The sequence below is a fragment of the Papilio polytes genome, unplaced genomic scaffold (assembly GCF_000836215.1).
Source record: "Papilio polytes unplaced genomic scaffold, Ppol_1.0 DF824269.1, whole genome shotgun sequence".
In the NCBI taxonomy this organism is placed as follows: Eukaryota; Metazoa; Arthropoda; class Insecta; order Lepidoptera; family Papilionidae; genus Papilio; species Papilio polytes.
The window spans coordinates 3,929,989-3,947,602 of NW_013524935.1; the positions used below are offsets into that span (position 1 = coordinate 3,929,989).

At 32.7% G+C, this 17,614-nt stretch overlaps 3 protein-coding genes across 3 annotated transcripts in view; 1 reads left to right on the forward strand and 2 right to left on the reverse strand.

The window, feature by feature from the left end:
* The window catches only part of LOC106105966 (serine/threonine-protein phosphatase 6 regulatory ankyrin repeat subunit A), a 48,318-nt gene that overhangs the window by 17,504 nt on the left and 13,200 nt on the right, over positions 1 to 17,614 (reverse strand). The gene's annotated exons all lie outside the window — the stretch shown is intronic.
* Positions 688 to 14,532, forward strand: LOC106107533. The gene is made up of 5 exons (XM_013288411.1): positions 688 to 847; positions 8,366 to 8,535; positions 12,784 to 12,957; positions 13,247 to 13,403; positions 14,310 to 14,532. The coding sequence occupies exons 2-5, from the start codon at positions 8,475 to 8,477 to the stop codon at positions 14,431 to 14,433; spliced, it is 516 nt and encodes a 171-aa protein (XP_013143865.1). The 5' UTR covers positions 688 to 847; positions 8,366 to 8,474; the 3' UTR covers positions 14,434 to 14,532.
* On the reverse strand, positions 10,089 to 12,750 carry LOC106107512. Its single transcript, XM_013288391.1, has 2 exons — positions 10,978 to 12,750; positions 10,089 to 10,904 (listed from the first exon to the last, which is right to left on the reverse strand). The coding sequence occupies exons 1-2, from the start codon at positions 12,123 to 12,125 to the stop codon at positions 10,109 to 10,111; spliced, it is 1,944 nt and encodes a 647-aa protein (XP_013143845.1). The 5' UTR covers positions 12,126 to 12,750; the 3' UTR covers positions 10,089 to 10,108.

The window sequence follows — 17,614 nt, forward strand, 5'->3', positions numbered from 1 at the left end:
TTATAATATTTGTATAGATTACGTGTAGCTAACAAGTTTACTCTCGCATTACGAATTTAATTAAAGATTTATGAGTCCCTCAGTGTAGACCTAATGAGAGAAACCAACACTACGGTCTATTAGACCGGCAACGCATCTGCAGTTCCTCTGGTGTTGCGGATGTCTATGGGCGTCGTTGGTCACCTCGGTGTCCAGCCGTTTGTTTGCCCCACTTTTCTTATGAATAATAAATTGTAGCTGTCAGTTAAACAATAAATTTACGATTTAACAACGGATTATTAGTAATGTTATAATATTACGTGCACAAAGTGAAGGTAACAGATCTGATAACTGATAAGGCATTTAAATGCGAGCTGTTAGCACAGCTGATTTGGTTTTCATTGCTTCAGAAATAGCTCACAATTTGTTTCACAAAATAATGTCTGGTGTTTAATAATTTGGAAATATCACAAAAACAAACTATTATTTATAAGATAAATATAAAATGTACGCAGTTAAAATTTGTTTCAAAACATTAATGCGTAGATGTTACGTGTTACAAATGTCAATAAAAATGTGAATTGCGAAGTTCCTAATGTTATTAGTAGCTATGAAGAAAGCGCACCAATATCATGGGAAATAACAAGGTTCGATCATTTAGATTCGGTCAAGTACAGATCGGTTACGTAGTATTACAAGACCTTGCGACGAAGTCACACGCAGTGTGTTCCCGCCTCTGTACCGAATCGCGCGCGTTTGAAAATAAATAAATAGACGTGCAAATAAACATCTCATTAAAATATAGTGAAGTCTATTATAAAATTGAAGGTGTAATTAAAGCGCATTTGTATGTGGTTTGAAACAAAAGGTAAATATTAACGTGTTTAGTGAAATAATTGTGTACTATTAATAAGCGAAATCGTTTATGAAACAGTGCATATCTGGGCAAGTGGAAATTTTAAATGAATTAAACAAAATTAAATGTAATAAAAAAACTAATCGTAAGTGAAATGCAAATATAGACTTAATCTAAAATTACATTAGAATTTTAAATTCAAAATAAACAACAAGATTGATGTGTGTGCTTTTTGATTTGTGTTTCAATATTAATGCGTTATTTTCAATATATTTAGGAATGTTCACATAAAAAGCAAACATTTATTAACATTTCATATTTCTCAATTCTAAGTTATAGTGATAACTGTTTTAATCATACTAACATTATAAATGTGAAAGTTTAGATGGATGGATGTTTGTTAGAGTTTGTAACTGCTGAACGGATCTCAAAGAAATTTGGCATAGATGTAGAGGATAGTCTGGAATAACACATAGGCTACTTACTTTTCTTTTTTTTAATTCCACGCGGTCGGAGTCGCAGGCGATAGCTAGTTAAAGTATATTTGTGATATAAATAAAAATGCAGCACTACGTGTGATATAATCCGCAAGCGATGCATAGCCAAACAATGTTATACGGTAGTGTTATTTGCTCAATAAGCGTTTCATGATATTGCTACAAAAACTAATATTCAATAACATTATTACGTGTACGGTAAATAAATTTTCAGTTGATAACATGGCTATTAGTTAAGAAATAGTTAACATTTCATTTCGAATTATTCATGGTATAAGATGGCATAAAGTAGGCAAATTGGTAGTAAAATTAGGAAATCGAAAATGCCGTCCATGTTGCCACAGAGTAAATAAAATAACTTGGGCGTCGTAAACTTTACGACATTGCTGCGTTATTTCAAAACAAAACAATGTCTTAACTTCTATCGAAATTATCAAATACGCATATAAATAATAACACTATCATTTCGTAACTCACAAGCCTCTATGGTTTTGATATCTTATATGTTTTGTCAAAAATTAAATGCTTGATTCATTGACGAGGGAAAACACTTCAGTAATTTTTGAATATGACTGTATATCATTATTCTGAAACTAAGCAGTCTTAATGTGTGGTGAAGATTTTTTTTATATCATAGGCTACGTTTATCTTTAAAAACTCATAGGATCTTCTAAAGTATAAGTCTTCATATTAAGTACAGTATTATGCATATCGCCACTTACTGTGTAATCGACTAAAGCTATATTTAAAGTACTAACAGCGCGTGTAAAATATAATGTTTGTTTTATGCGAACTACGCCGAACCGTGACGATAAGCGACTAATTCTTAGTACTTAACGATATACGGCTAGAGCGCGCCTACATCTTGACTAAAATATCGCAGAACTGTTTCGTCTCGGTTTGATTCTTATGAGGTTATATGGAGATACGCACTCTATTCGGCTTTTAGTTGTGCAACTGAACGGTTAACTTTTCTGTGAACAATCGATGACTGACTGACACTGACTACTAAACTATCGTACAACAGTTGTGCGATAGTTTAGTAAAGGGTGTGCGCCTGCTCTTAATATGCATACAAACAGTTCGTAGTATACGCACTTATTATCATAAAAGTTGAATATCAGATTCACAAATGAGGACAACCATTACGGTAAAGGGCTATACAAAAATTGGGTTAATTCGATTCGATTCCTCGATTTCGAAAGAACCAGCGCATCTTTCGACTTTAAAGTCGCAGGTCTAGTTCACTTTAGTATTGTTTCTGTAACAATTAAGGATCAAATTATGCGATCCTTTAACGATATAATGTTTGCAAATTATCAGCAACAACGAGAAAATGTAGAGACACAAAAAGGTAAAGTCGTCTTGTAACTCACCTGGAATTTAAAAAGTAAATAAATTTCGTAGGATTACATTAATTCATTAATCAAAGTGGTGACCCAAAAACAGCCAGCGTAACATTACAATCAAAACATTGAGGCGCAACAGTTCGCGGCCTAGAAAATTAATTCACGCAACTTGCGTTTCGCCTTATGTAACGTGAACACTGATCATCAACTAAGTAACATTAACTCATCGTTCAGAATTAATTAACATTTTATTTAGAAACCGATTAAACAGATTATAAAGCAACAAATCTGAACCTAGACACTGACCGTCAAAACTTAGTGCATTTCAATGATTGCTTAATTAAAATACCACTTACCATTACGTAAATATTTTCGATAGCTTTTTCCACATCTTTAAATACGATGTGCTTTTGTTTTATTTTAAATTTTAAGTAAATTATTATATAATTCTGATTAAAAATAAATCACAAAACGTTCCAAATCGATAGAAAATTAATAAGACCATAACAGTTTATACATTTTCTTCTTTTTTTACGAGTTGTTGTAACTTAACCTCATTGGAATACTTGCAAAAATTTTTGCACATTTGTTTTACGACTTATTATATTGCTGCAACCTTCAAAAACGAGACTGTTGCCACAGATAACTATGAAGAGGCGGACAAAACGTAAGTCGCTGTAGGTGGTTTTATTATAAAACTAGCTATTGGCGGCGACTCCGTACACGTTGAATTACGAAAAACAAAAGAAAGAGGCAATGTGTTCCTCCAGACTAAGCTCTACATCTGTGCCAAATTTTACCGAGATACGTTCTGCAATTTGGCCTCAATGCATCCATCTAAATTTTCGCATTTATAATATTACTAAGGTGTAAGACAGATATCTGTAAGTACGACTTCTTGCTCTTGTTTAAAAATATATAATAAAAATGTATGTCGCCTAAACATGACTCATTCTGTGGTTATTTGATGGCGCAGTTAGCAGACTTTTGTAAACACGTGTTTGTTTGTTCCGCTTTATTTTGCAAATCCGTTGAATAGCTCGCATACATATAACAGTGGCTACGCGAAAAGTTTGTAGTGTGCAGATAATAAAAATCAATGAGAAACTAGAAATATATAATTTACTAGCTGTTGCTCGCGACTTTGCCCGCGTATGTTTAAAAAAGATATCTTATGTTACTAAATGATAACGTAGCTTTTCAATGGTGAAAGAATTTTTGAAATCGGACCAGTAGTTTTGGAGTTATTTCAATACATACAAAAATACAAATCTTTCCTCTTTATAATATTTGTATAGATTTCTATTAACCAGTTATACATGTCTATTATTTGGTAAGACGTACGATTCAATATGATACGTAATTTATTACAATTATATTTCCTCGAATTTTACATAAAAACCTTAGTATGACACTATATTCTATATTCATATATTTATTGACAGTTACAGGAAATTAACAGAAACACGAATTTATTCTAATCATACTGAACTAATATTTAATTATTGTTACAAGGAAGGCAAAGCTCCATAAGGAAGGAGTCCAAATGTTTTACGTAAAACATCCTTGAGAATAAAACACAAAAATGTAATAATAACATATATTAATTACATTTATATTCTATACGTAATAACAATTAACAACATTAATCGACTTGGAGTTTCCACAGCTAAATTATTTTTGTCTCATTTTTCCTTTATCCTTATGACTATCCCTTTTAGTTGATACTGAACGAAAAATTCACATTTTTATACGCATATTTACAATATTAAATTGACTTATATTATTGAATTACAGTTTCTATCACCTAATAGGTACAAACTGTACCTTGGCGCTTCGTTACGAAACATTCAAGCAAGCAAAAGTGCTTAGTCACAAGGTTGTAAATGACTTGGACCTTGTTTCATTATAACGAATGGTTACCAGCATTTAGACCGCAGAAACCACACTTGTGATATACTTAGTTCTGTAGCTTTAAAATTATACGCTACTTTCCGAGGGATACTATTATTTATTTACTTTTCGTGCTATTGCCGCAGTCGCTAAATATAAATTAATGGAGTCCCTAATTGTAGATTAGTAATCATGAAACGTCTCTGACAAGAGTTACTCTTTGGAAATCAATTGACATTTTATGTCGAGGCATTTATGGCTGTTATGTGAGTGATACCTATTTTGCGGTAAAAATTGGTCATAAAAAATAAATATTACAAGTATTGCTCAGCTGATTATGACGATTTTTGTAAAGATCGTAAAATCAAGTTTTAATAAAACTATGCCTAGTCTTAAAAAAATATAAAAAAGTTTTTTCGTTGTCTGTAGCTAGAACGAGTTTATCACATGTTCAAAATTAACAAAGTATATGGTAACCACCCGGATATGACAAATTGTATTATTTTTTTGTTTAATTTGTCAAATATTCATATATTCAAGACAATTAAAATGTTATTCACATCACGTAAAACAAAGTCCAATAAGTTTTATTCTGGTTCTCACATTTAATAAATATTTTGGTTAAATAATGTAAGAAATGACTTCCTTATTAACTTGCATACGGATCGGGATGTTAAAATGCAGCATAATAAGTCAAGAACTGGCAAATGTTAATCAGTAAGATGCAACATTCATGATGCAAACATATATTATTAACTTAAAAAAAAAACTATTAACTTATATTTAAGGGACTCTGTAGAAATATCTTTTTTCATTTAATCTAGAAAGCAACCATACTTCATACTAATATTATAAATACGAAAGTTTATATGGATGGATGTTTGTTAGCGTTTGTAGCCTAAGCAGCCACTTCAGATGAACGGATTTCGATGAAATTTGGTATAGACGTAGAGCATATTCTGGAAGTACACATAGGCTACTCACTTTAATTTTTTTAATTCCACGAAGACAGAATCGCAGGCGCAAGTTACTAATATCATAAACGTGTCTTATCTCTTTGAAGATAAGCCATTTTATAGCATGTTAAAGTATTAAATATTTACTGTCTGAAACAACTCTCGATTTTAATCCGTTATCAGAAGATACATCATTCGACGTGATTGAAATGATTATTAGTATATGTATGGATGTGATAATTTAAAGGCGGGCTTCTACAGGATATGAAACTGGAGACAAAGGTAGGCCTTCAAGAGCTAAAGGCCTACTTTTGTTTAGCATGAACGAGTCAAAAACTGATCTTCCTCTGTATATTTAGAATCACGCACCTAGAAAACCCGACTTTAAGGTGATCGAACAGCCGTGACTTAAAGACCTTGTTCTTGCAAGTTTATATAGAAATTACGCATGAATTAAATACCATTCCCATGTTGGTTTATTGAATTCTGTAAGCAGTTTAATAATAATTGTTATATGTCTTTCGTTAGTTATATCTGATAGCTATAAAACCTTTTATGGCTAATCTCTTTCATTTCCTTTCGTTATAAATTAAATTTACAATGATATATTTCAGCAAATACCAATGTATAAAGTATTATTAAAAATGACCATCACCAAATTTGACAATGTAACTAACCTACAAACGAAATGCGACAATAGTATAGAATGTATTCGTATATGCATGATCGATACGGTCGTGTATTCTGGTCAATAGATACATTTGGAACCGGATTCAGCAAGTGAGCAATGTGCGGCAACATGTGCTCTGAGTTACAGCGGCCCAGCCCTTGCGAAATATTACTCCACTTTGTTACTGATTATATACAAATACGACTCCTAAAGTTTAACTTAAAAAACCTTAAATTGATCTTGATACTTGCAGGTAAATACTAAAAAAATACTACGAATTGAACCTGTAAAAAGATAGATAGTAATAAAAATGCTTATAAAACTACCAGATTAAATACATCTGTCAAAACAAAAGCACATATTATGATCATCTATATTGTTAAAAATCATATAAATATCTCTGTTTCTACAAATTATAAAAGAGATGATATATTTTTATACTTTATTTCGAATGTGAAAACAATTTAAAGTACAACAAATAAATTTTAAAACTACGCCAAAATTTACATTACACTAAAAAGTTCGAAAGATTTTTTTTGTTTCGCTCTAGCACGAAAGCTAGGTATTCATTAGTGATGTGCCACGGGGGGATTGTACGTCACAAGACTTCTCTGAAACAAACTGTTTGCATTCATTCTAATATTTAAGAGTAGGAAACAGAAGGCTATTCAGTTTAGTATTCACGAAGTTTAGCTCCAATCTTGAAAGACGAGTTTCAAACACTACGAATTAACATTTTTTTATCTTTACAATGAGTTACATCTGGCTTTATTTACCATCATCATCATCAACTTGCCCTAGTCCCTAGGAAGGCCCGGCGCATGCTGCTCCTCCCTACATTTCTATCAACCGTCATATCTGAATCCACTTCCTTCTTAAGCATATCCTCTATCACACAATCCATTCATACTTTCTTAAGTAATATTTTAACAAGTTAAAATGCTTGTAGTGCCATAAGATCTTAAAGTTATAGGTATAAATCATATGAAATAAAATAGCGCCACTACTATGGTATTTAACATTTAAATCTTCTTAAAAGAAGAAATTATACATTAAGTTATAATTTAATAAGATAATTTGCACGCTCTTAAAAAATCTTAAATAGGTATATGTTTGAAGTGTAAATTAACTCTTGGCGTCACTTTTACACGGAGTAATTCAAACAATGACTACTCAAAACACATCAAACTAATATTATAATTGCAAAACTTTGGATAGATGGATGAATGTTTTTTACTACGCATCTCCAAAACGGCTTAACAGATCTCGACGAAACTTGGCACAGATGTAGTGGTCTGAAATACATAGACTATTTGATAAGTTTTTTTCTTTGCGCCGATCAAGTCGCGTTAAAAAACTAGTGTAATCAAGTGTTATATCAGTAACAATAATAATTCGTTACATTAAGATTTAAATCAAACAAGTTAAGTATACAGTTGACAGGGTACAGATAACAAGCGAGCTGGTTGAGACCTTGAAAACAAGAAAACTGTGCCAAATTGCATCGCAATTTATTTAAGCGTATATCGCCATGCGTTACACAATGCTATAGTGAACAATACTCAACTCGCAAAACTAGATTTTATATCAATAGCTAGATACTCGCTTGGGCATGACCTAGCCCAGCACTGGCACATTTTATAGTTCAAGTAACAAGTAACAGTGGTAGAGCCCGCTTTAACATCTTCGCACGAATGGGCCGGCTCGCCCGGTGCAATACCACGACCACACAGAAAACAGGCGTGAAGTGGAAGTTAATTCCGCGTTTCGTCTGATGAGTGTGGTGCCGGAGGCCTAATTTTAGTCCCTTTTCCTTTCCACTCTTTTCTTAAGAGGAAAGGATGGAAAGGAAAAGTGGATTTCACGGTAGAGGAGATGCATATGAAGGGGAAATGTTCTCTTATGTGCGTCTCCTCCTCCGTCAATGAAGAGTAGGCAACGTATCTGCAATTGTGGATGTTCATGGGCAGCGGTCGCTTTCCACTTCGGTGGATACAGGTGGCCGCTTGCTCGTTTGCCACCTTATATTATAAAAAAAAAAAAAAAAGTAACTATAGCACAAAAAGTTATAAGCTACAATTAGATTGAACATTTCTTAATATAAATAAAAAATAACATCAGTTATACAACTTTTTTAATAACCAAAATATTCATGAACTTTTCAGGAAATTCGACGAATCAACTAAGAGACTCGCTTAGATAAGAGTACACGTCAGGACCGAAAAATAAAACAACCAAAGGAGATATTTGAAGCACAACCCTGGCTCCGAAAAGATGACAATGGAAACTTGTATAATGACGACAGCGATCACAGTATTATCACTGGTTATCACAGGTACGAACACCACATAGAGATGTGCAATTAAATAAAAATAATTGACAAAACGTTACAATATAATGTGAAAACATGTAGGTTCAATACGAAACTCCTATTTGAATCGTGATAATTTACTTCACAGGAATCCGACTAAAGAATTTTATGTAAATTTCGCATAGTAATATTGAAACTTCAATCTTCAAATCACTCTAAAAGACAAACATATTAGCAAATATTGCGTTTGTATTACTCAAGTCTTCAATATTAATAAACGTCACTTGCGTACAATAGCGTCATAATTTCAAGCTGATGCTGCAGTGTAGAATAATTAGCTATTTAGAAATCAAGCTTATAAAATAATATGAAATGCAAGGGAAATGCGGAAATACATGAAGCGTGTACACGTACTTGATAACGATTACACCCCAGGATACGTAATGTACACGCCAAAAAACGTTGCATTATTACATTATGCAAGGAAATTGTTCATTTCCGCTTAGCCGCGCCTTTTTATCAACTCAAAAAAAGTTTTAGTTCCGATTCCCACACAATTAATATCAATTAGTTTTTTGTGGGTTTACATAAAGTCTTATTGTTTCTGTTCCGTTTTTATTAAACTATGTCTCGATAATTTGGTTAATAACAATTCGAGATTGAATACATTTTAAAAAGCTTATGAATTACAAAATTGTTGTAACTACAACATCTGATCTCTAGTTTAGTTCAGAATACATAACAACTGTACATAATAGTAGGCAATAAACAGAGTAAATTACTTGCGTATTTAACAACCAGTATAGTAAAACTTATACATTATAATAACAACGTTGTTAAATGTACGTGAATACATAATTATTACCTAAAGTATTTACAATGTTAATGTATTTACTTAAAATCGGCGGGAATTATAAAAGAAAAATTACATAACTTTGTTATTGTTTCATTTTATAATTGTTAGAGATCATAATCTAAATAACAATGTAACAAGTAAAACAAAAATTTAAATATATCTAAGGTTACGTCTACCAGCGTACCTTTTCATACTCATCTGTACCAATATTATAAAGAGGAAATGTTTTAGTTTATATGTATTGAAATAACTGAAAAACTACTGGGCCTATTTAAAAAATAGGCTATACTTCAAATATCACTTGGACAAAGTCGCGAGTAACAGCTAGTAAGCAATAAATTGCATGAACATTGGTTTTTATTAACATTGGGATCAAGTTTGAAATTAATTGAAAATAATCTAATAGATTCAGAAATGCAATTTTCTTGAGTCCACTACAAATGCATCCTATGCAATATTACAAATGCAAGCGATCATTAAATATGCTGAAGCGTAATGCTGCCATGACACATCCATGATACTAAACGATGAGTCAAATTATACCTAAAAACCTGTACAGCATGTGAATTAGATGACTATTATCATACTATCAGAAAATTGTTAAAAGTAATAAGAAATTGTCAAAACACATTTGTTAGTATAATGAACGAGTATGTACCAAGTAATGACCTAATTAACCCTGCAAAAAGCAATTAAGTATTCAATAAATAAAACATTTCAATCGAGGAAGCAATACATTTATTAATGAACAGTTTGTCTTACCGCACCACTGAACAAATCGTATAGAATTAAAGAGAACAAAGTAATAGGAGCTATAATAGCCACCAATCTGTATCCTGGAGTTGGATCTCCGAAATGATAGCACAAGGCCGGATATCTTCTACCTCTTTCTACACAAAGAGAAGCAGGTTCACCTTTCACGTAAACTGGTTCCTCTGTATCACATCTAGCTTCACTCTCTTCGAAAAAAGTAAATTGTGTCACCACACGAGCGACCATACCTTTCGTTCCATTCTGAAATTTGTCTAAAACACGAGAAACCCATCCTTCTTGGTATATACTGGTTAGAGAATGAACACCCCAATGTGACGCCGTCTGCGGTACACTATTTATTTCTGCAAGTAACTTTTCATCTAATACATGTACTTTAGCATCATAATTAGTATTTGTGTCATTCATTTCATCTAAATTAATTCCTATAGCCGATAAGAAAGTTGAATTTGTAAAATCAAACGTTGCCTCTAGAGCACTGGTGATATCTCTATGAGGTAATAATCCACAGAAAAATTTACGTTTCAAAAAATAAGGTGCGCCTGGTGAAAAATTACAGACCACTCTTACATCACTGTTTCTATTTATGCCAAAGGCACATCCTATTTTATGCGAGTTTGCCCATATCAACTGTACGGTGTTAAACGTTGCCGGTTCTATATGGCCACATTGAATATCAGTTTCGCTGAGGTCTTCCCCAGCACTCCAATACCATGCATGTATGCATCCAACAGCGGCCAGTACAAAACATTCAGATGAAGGCGTGCTGTAACAATATTAACTTAATTTATTTACGAAACAAGCTACCAAAAATTTCAATAACATTTAAAACTATTTACCAGTCGGTATCCGTATTATATGAGTTTAAACAACATTTTTGCATGTATTTCATACATTCGAGTTCAGAGACGTAGTTGCCCTCAAGGGCGGAGCAAGGTGCCGGCCCGGGCAGGCACTGACTAAGCCAAGCCTGTGCCATTTTCTCCAAATCAAAATCATATGTAATTTGCATCATATTAGCTGCCTGTGGTAAATGCGAATATCTAATAGACTCCCCTGAAGCTATACGGTTTCTCATAGAATTTACTGTGTTTACAAGTGCTATTTGCTCGGATATGGTAGGAGTCTTCACAGTATACCCTTTTTCACAAAATATGGATATAGTTTTATCAGGGAATAGACAAAGTGTATGGTCTCCATAACAAGGTTCGATGCCACACCATTTATTGAACATTTGTGTACCAGGAGAATATCCGTCTTTTCTAGAAATTTTGTTTTTCTTATTATGGTGTAAAACATTTTTGAGATATCCTCGATGAATTGAGAATACATCTGATATTTGTTCTTTATGTCCTAATTCACCGTACAAAATCGGTAGTTCCCAACACGGGATATCCTGTGGGACATACCATATGCTTCCATTTGCCTCGATATATTTATCATCTTTCAAGGTGACGTACGCCGCAGCCGGTTCTAAAGTATAATAATCTAGTAGCTTCAGTTTAACTATATCGGATTTGTTTTTCTTCATTTTTCTTGTATCATTTCTACTATAGTATATTCTTGGATTTCTACCTTCTTCCTTCTCTTTAGACACAAATTCGCCATTTCTCATTTGATATTTTTCATCATCATAGATGTATTCATATTCATTGAATATGTCTAATATTGGTTTCGACGAAAAATTATTCTCGTTAAGCAACATTTCTTGTGTGTTAGAATTTATCGAATCAAGAAAACTCACATTGTGCTTCTGAGTTGTACTTTCCGTAGTGACTTTAGTGACATAGTAAAATACTTTGACTTGTTCATTTCTTTCATAATCGACGTCACTTTCATCGATGGATTTATCAGTTTCATTTTGTACTGAATAATTTGTTCCAGAAGTAGACAGATTACTTTGGTTTGCAATATCAACTTCATAGTAATAATCAATACCTATACCAAGAGTACTAGTAAAACACATGTACACAATATAAAACAACATTTTACATATATGCACATCGGTCGTATTTACATCAACCAGCTAGATTTTGCATTTTATTTTTATTTAGTCGTATGTATGACTATTCATTTACCAATAAGTTTCTTCAAAGATCAACTTCGTTGATCTCGGTTTTCTAAAGTTTTTATACTGTTTAATACCACAGATATATCAGACAATTCGCCAAGAAAGACAAGGATTCAAGAGCGTTCACCGTCTCGTGACGCAGAGGTGTGTGGGTGCAAAGAATACGCATCATGACTCACAACAACTTTTTATACAATGCAATGACCTTTGTTACAAACAAAACTTCAATATGTCGCTATGGATTTTTTGGATATTTCAAGTTATATTATATGAGGCAACAATTACATGTCAATCGTACGGTGTCATGATAAATGATTTTAAACAATGCTTTGTTCTTCCGCGGTTGTGATTATCGGATCTTTATTTTGCTACGAGTAATTTGCCAAGTATAAATCCTGCATTGGGCTTTCTTAATTTTTTTTATTCTATGCATAATTTTTGTCAAGAAATAAACAAGCAGCCATCTCCTTAACCACTAGCAAGACTATCCACAGATGCATACATTTCTCTAATGGTCAAATCTAATATCATATTTATAGTTCTATTTCTAACATGTACATTTATTACATTCCAGGTGTGTCGCCTCTAGAATGCTACAAATGTCTCATCAACCCGCCGCTGGGAGAGAACTACAAAACCGCGACCAATCTATGCACTAACTTCGACTATTCCGATTCGTTTATAGTGGACTGTCCGTTTTCAACAATGTGTATGAAGCAGGACTTCCATCTCGACATACAAAACGGAGGTAAGGAAATTTTAACTCAAATCAAAATAATAGAAAAGGTGATTAAAGGAGGGGAGTGAAATAATGGATCTCCCTGCTCTGATTATACTATGAGACCAGAACGGATCTTCTATTGCATAAAAACTTCCATACTAAATATTCAATATGATTATAAATTTGCTATTAAAAAAGTTCAGGCGTTGCACTACAAAAAAAAAGATATTTATGACTTTATTATAATAAAAATTATAATGCTATTATTTTATTTATGAAAACATTTTTGATCAATTGCTTTTTTGATACATTTCAGTGAGAATAGAAGGAGTACTGCGGGATTGTGCACCGCAGAAGCACGAATATCAAGACTTCAAAAATGGGAAATGGTCTCCGAAGACAGAAGTATTAGAGCCATACAAGGAGGGGTGTTTCAGTGGCGACGACAAAGGAGAAAGAGTTACAACTAGCAGGTAACCTTACCTTGATCTACAATAATTTTCTAAATGCAAAAGTTTGAATGGATGTTAGATGTCAGTTTAGCTTGGATTTCCAATGCAACACGACGAAGGGCGACAGTCTGTATTATTTCATTTTTACATAGAAATAAAGTAACAATAACAATAGCCGTGTTTAAATAAATGTATATCACAGTTTCTGTCACGAAATATTGTAACTGAAATAACCGGCTTGAAAGCCATTTAATTAACTTATAACACGATACAAAAAGACTCTGCAGTAAATGTTAAGGTTGAAAAAGGTGTAGAAATTACCCAACTGTCAAGAATTGTAATCTCTGAATCAATCCTATCAAAAAAGGGTAAAGTTAACATCGGCGTGGCACCTTATTACCGATTGTAAGATAATCGTGCGTGAAACGCAACATGATGCGCTGTTGAAACGCACAATTACGGTAAACTGTTATTGAAACCGTTATTTTTGGTTCTTTCGTCACTTCAATGAATTTTTATGGAAAGAATTGATTTTAAAAAAGTTAACCTTTTAGTAATTTAAAAAGTCTAACTTATAGTATTTAAAAAGGGATATCAATGTGCTAATTGTTAACGTAATTTCTTGCTTCCTACGCCTCCCAATTTTGTTAAAACTTTAGATAAAAATAGATAGATGATGAATTTAGATTTGATGACCCTTCCTCTATATTAGAATGGAATGACAAACGTTACATACTCAAAAAAAAAACTTAAAAAAACCCTAACCTTGTATTAACATTCGATAGACTGTAGATCTAAAAGTTACAGGAGTATTCTGGATAAAGACAGCGAAGCGATTTTCATGATCTTTAGGGAGGCTGACATTTAGCAGTGGACGAATTTTGGCTTGAAGTAGTAAAATGTATTAACATTGAATATAAATTTCAGATATTGCTACTGCCGGGACAACTTGTGCAACTCAACTCCGAGTACGAACCATGAAGGTTACACTGACATCATGGGTGTAATTCTAGTCTTCAACCTCATGAAGTACATAAACAGTCTTAGGTAGTAAATGGTGTTAGTAGACAATTATAGTCAGTTCGTGGTGAATATGTGATATTATATTAATTAGTTTTAAGGTTGTATATTAAAGTATTATAGAAAATTATAAGTTTGTTTACTTTAAACTAGCTGTTAACCGCGATTTCGCCTGCGTGAAATTAAAAAATATAGCTTATATTACTCACTGTTAACGACGTAGCTTAATTGTGAAGTTTTTGAAATCAGGCCAATAGTTTTTAACATAAAAAAAAGAAATCTCTCCTCTTTATAATATTAGTATAGATTACATTGTTAGGAAACAGACACCCAAGTTTTGGAAAAATGTAGCAAAAAAGTCACATATCTGAGCAGTATTTTTATAGACAGTTGTTTTAATGAACAGAAATTGAGAAAGTTTTTGAGATATTTTAACACAAGCCTGCTGATTACCTACATATTCGTGTCGGTCACGGCAAACTACTTATTATGAATATGACCTCAAATAGAGAATCGAATCTGTAATGAGAATGTCGAAATTTGCGTTCAGTAACATTCGATGTAGCAACAATATGTTGTAAGAATTATTTCATTGATTAACAATTTAAATTATACTCCATGGAGGATAGGGCGAGGGAGTACAATGGCGCGGAATTATATAGGTACCATAGAGGGTACACAAATTGTAGCTATAGAGGGACCAAACCAGAAACAAGAGAAAAGAGAGGTTAAGAAGGTTAGGGAACCACAAAACTTCGACTTAAGCCTTTCAGAAAGATGTATGTTATCTTGTTGTCACAACGTCATACTGCAGTGGTTGACTCACTACTCAACTCACTCGCTACTTCAAGAATTTATAACCGTTTAATTCTATAAAGGCTCATAATATATTCTTAATTTTCTTTTCTAATATATTATTCAACAGTAATGAAATGCTTCATAAAACAATTTGAGTCTAGGAATGTTAATAAAATTTATCAAGTCCCCAAAGGCCCTATTTTAGTCTAGACGGGTGCGCCCTTAACAAATAGTTATTCGTCACGCAACACTCGTATATTCCACCGACCTATAAAACAAAGTTATTAAAAATTACGCGAGACATTACAATATAGTAATTAAAATGTCGGTACCTAAACCGGACTACACGTGAGTTATACCGTGATTTTTAATTAGTTTAAAACAAACAAGAATTGTTAAGGAGTTTAGTCCTCGACATTATAACTGTAGTTTAGAATTTGTACATAAATTCGATGTGGCGCCTACTTATTTTGATACCGCAATTTTTACTTTAAACATTATTGACTAACGTCACCTGCAGATCATAGAAAAAGAACAGTAGCAGGATATAGAGTACAGTAAGTAAATGATGCAAGTATAAATATCACAGGACTCATATGTTATTGTATTTTACTGTTATAATATCGATGACTCAGAAAAAACAAAGTCTTTGTCCTCCACATATTATTTTTTATCACACAAGGGTCACAGAACTGAACCGACATGATTCATAAATAAATTATACAAGCTCGATTTTATTGTTAGGATACTAATTACTAAGCTTAAGAATTTCTAAGTTAATCGGAAACTTGTTGTTATTTTACTCATCATCCATGTAATCCAACAAGTTAATGTTTTATCGTTTGGTGTATAAATTAATACAATATTTATAACAAAGTAATATATAATAGATAGTACATAAGTAAATATAAAAAAGCCGTTCATGCAATCATACTGAATTTACACGGGCTATTTTGACTATAAAGCTAGCAACACAAGCTCAGTTTTAACTGAACAGTTTCTCTTCAGTTAGAGCAAAGCGTGTGTTGTGGGCTTTAGAAATAATATTTTTTCTTGTATAATCTCAATATCATATTCGCATAATAACTAAGCATCTCTTCAGTGTAAACGGAAATATTATACAGGATGTTCGCTTCAAGTAATGATTAATGGGATTTTACAAATAACAATTTCCACAATTCTAAATAAAAGTACTGCAGACTGTGAATCATTAAATACAATTTACACTAATTGTATTTTTTACTCATTTATCCTAACAATTTGTTAGAACGAGAACGTTAGTTATAAGTGTGGAAGGCTACACCGGTAGAGGTAGACCTAGAAAAAGATGAATTGCGTGAAAGGTGACATGATCAAAAAGGGAGTGATGACTGAGATGACGTATGATAGTTATTTGGAGGACAAAAATCTGTTGCGCCGACTCTACGGGAGTAGGATGATGATGATGATGATGATTTATCCTAACAATTTAGTATTTAAACTAGGTTTGTGAAGTGCCAATAGTACAAATGTTTATTGGAATAGAACACAATCAAACGAGAAAAGTTTTTAGGCTTAAAAACTGACTAAAACAACTAAGCATCCATTTTTAATACAGTCCCACCCAATGTTTTAATACTCTGTTAACGAACTACCGTATGTCAGAAACTTTTTATAGACTCAAACTTATAACGGGGCGCGTCTAATCGTTTCAAGTGTTCATTTATAATCTTGATTGTCTAGTTTATTTAGGTTGCCTATAGCATCGTCGGCTAAAGGTTAAAAATAATTTTTATTTATTTGTACAATTCTGTACGCAAGTGTTTAGCGTATAAATATAGTGAAAGAATGAATCCCACACGTGTCGATGTGGGACAAAAGAGATATAAAAATTATTGCCTGATCGTATCGCACGCACTTTTGTCGGTAGGATGTGGCATGTGTCGATTACATGTACTTTTATTAATATTCGACGACCATTTTTTTTAAAGGACAGCGCTATGTAACTCCCCGTTCTCCTCTGTAGCTAAGAAGACCAAAGAAGTTATCTTTATTTAAAATCAATAAAATTCACATAATTTTCGACGACGATGTTACATTTTTTTACATTTAACTTTTAAAAGAGTCGTCTCACTGAATACATTCTTTCAGCATTAAATAAAAACTATAGATACAACAAATATATTGGCAACTTTAGTGTAAGACGTAAAGTAATCGAGTTAGCTATTCGTAAAGTAAAATATTTACATTAGCTAAGAGCAGACATCATCTGCTCGTTACAATAACAAACGATATGCAAAGAAACTTTAAAATACGTAATACAGTTTAGTAATCTGAAAAATATGCAGCCACAGTCACACACAATTATTTAAAACTAGCTTTCGCCCGCGACTCCACTCGCGCAGACAAAAAAAAACAAAAGTAAGTATCCTATG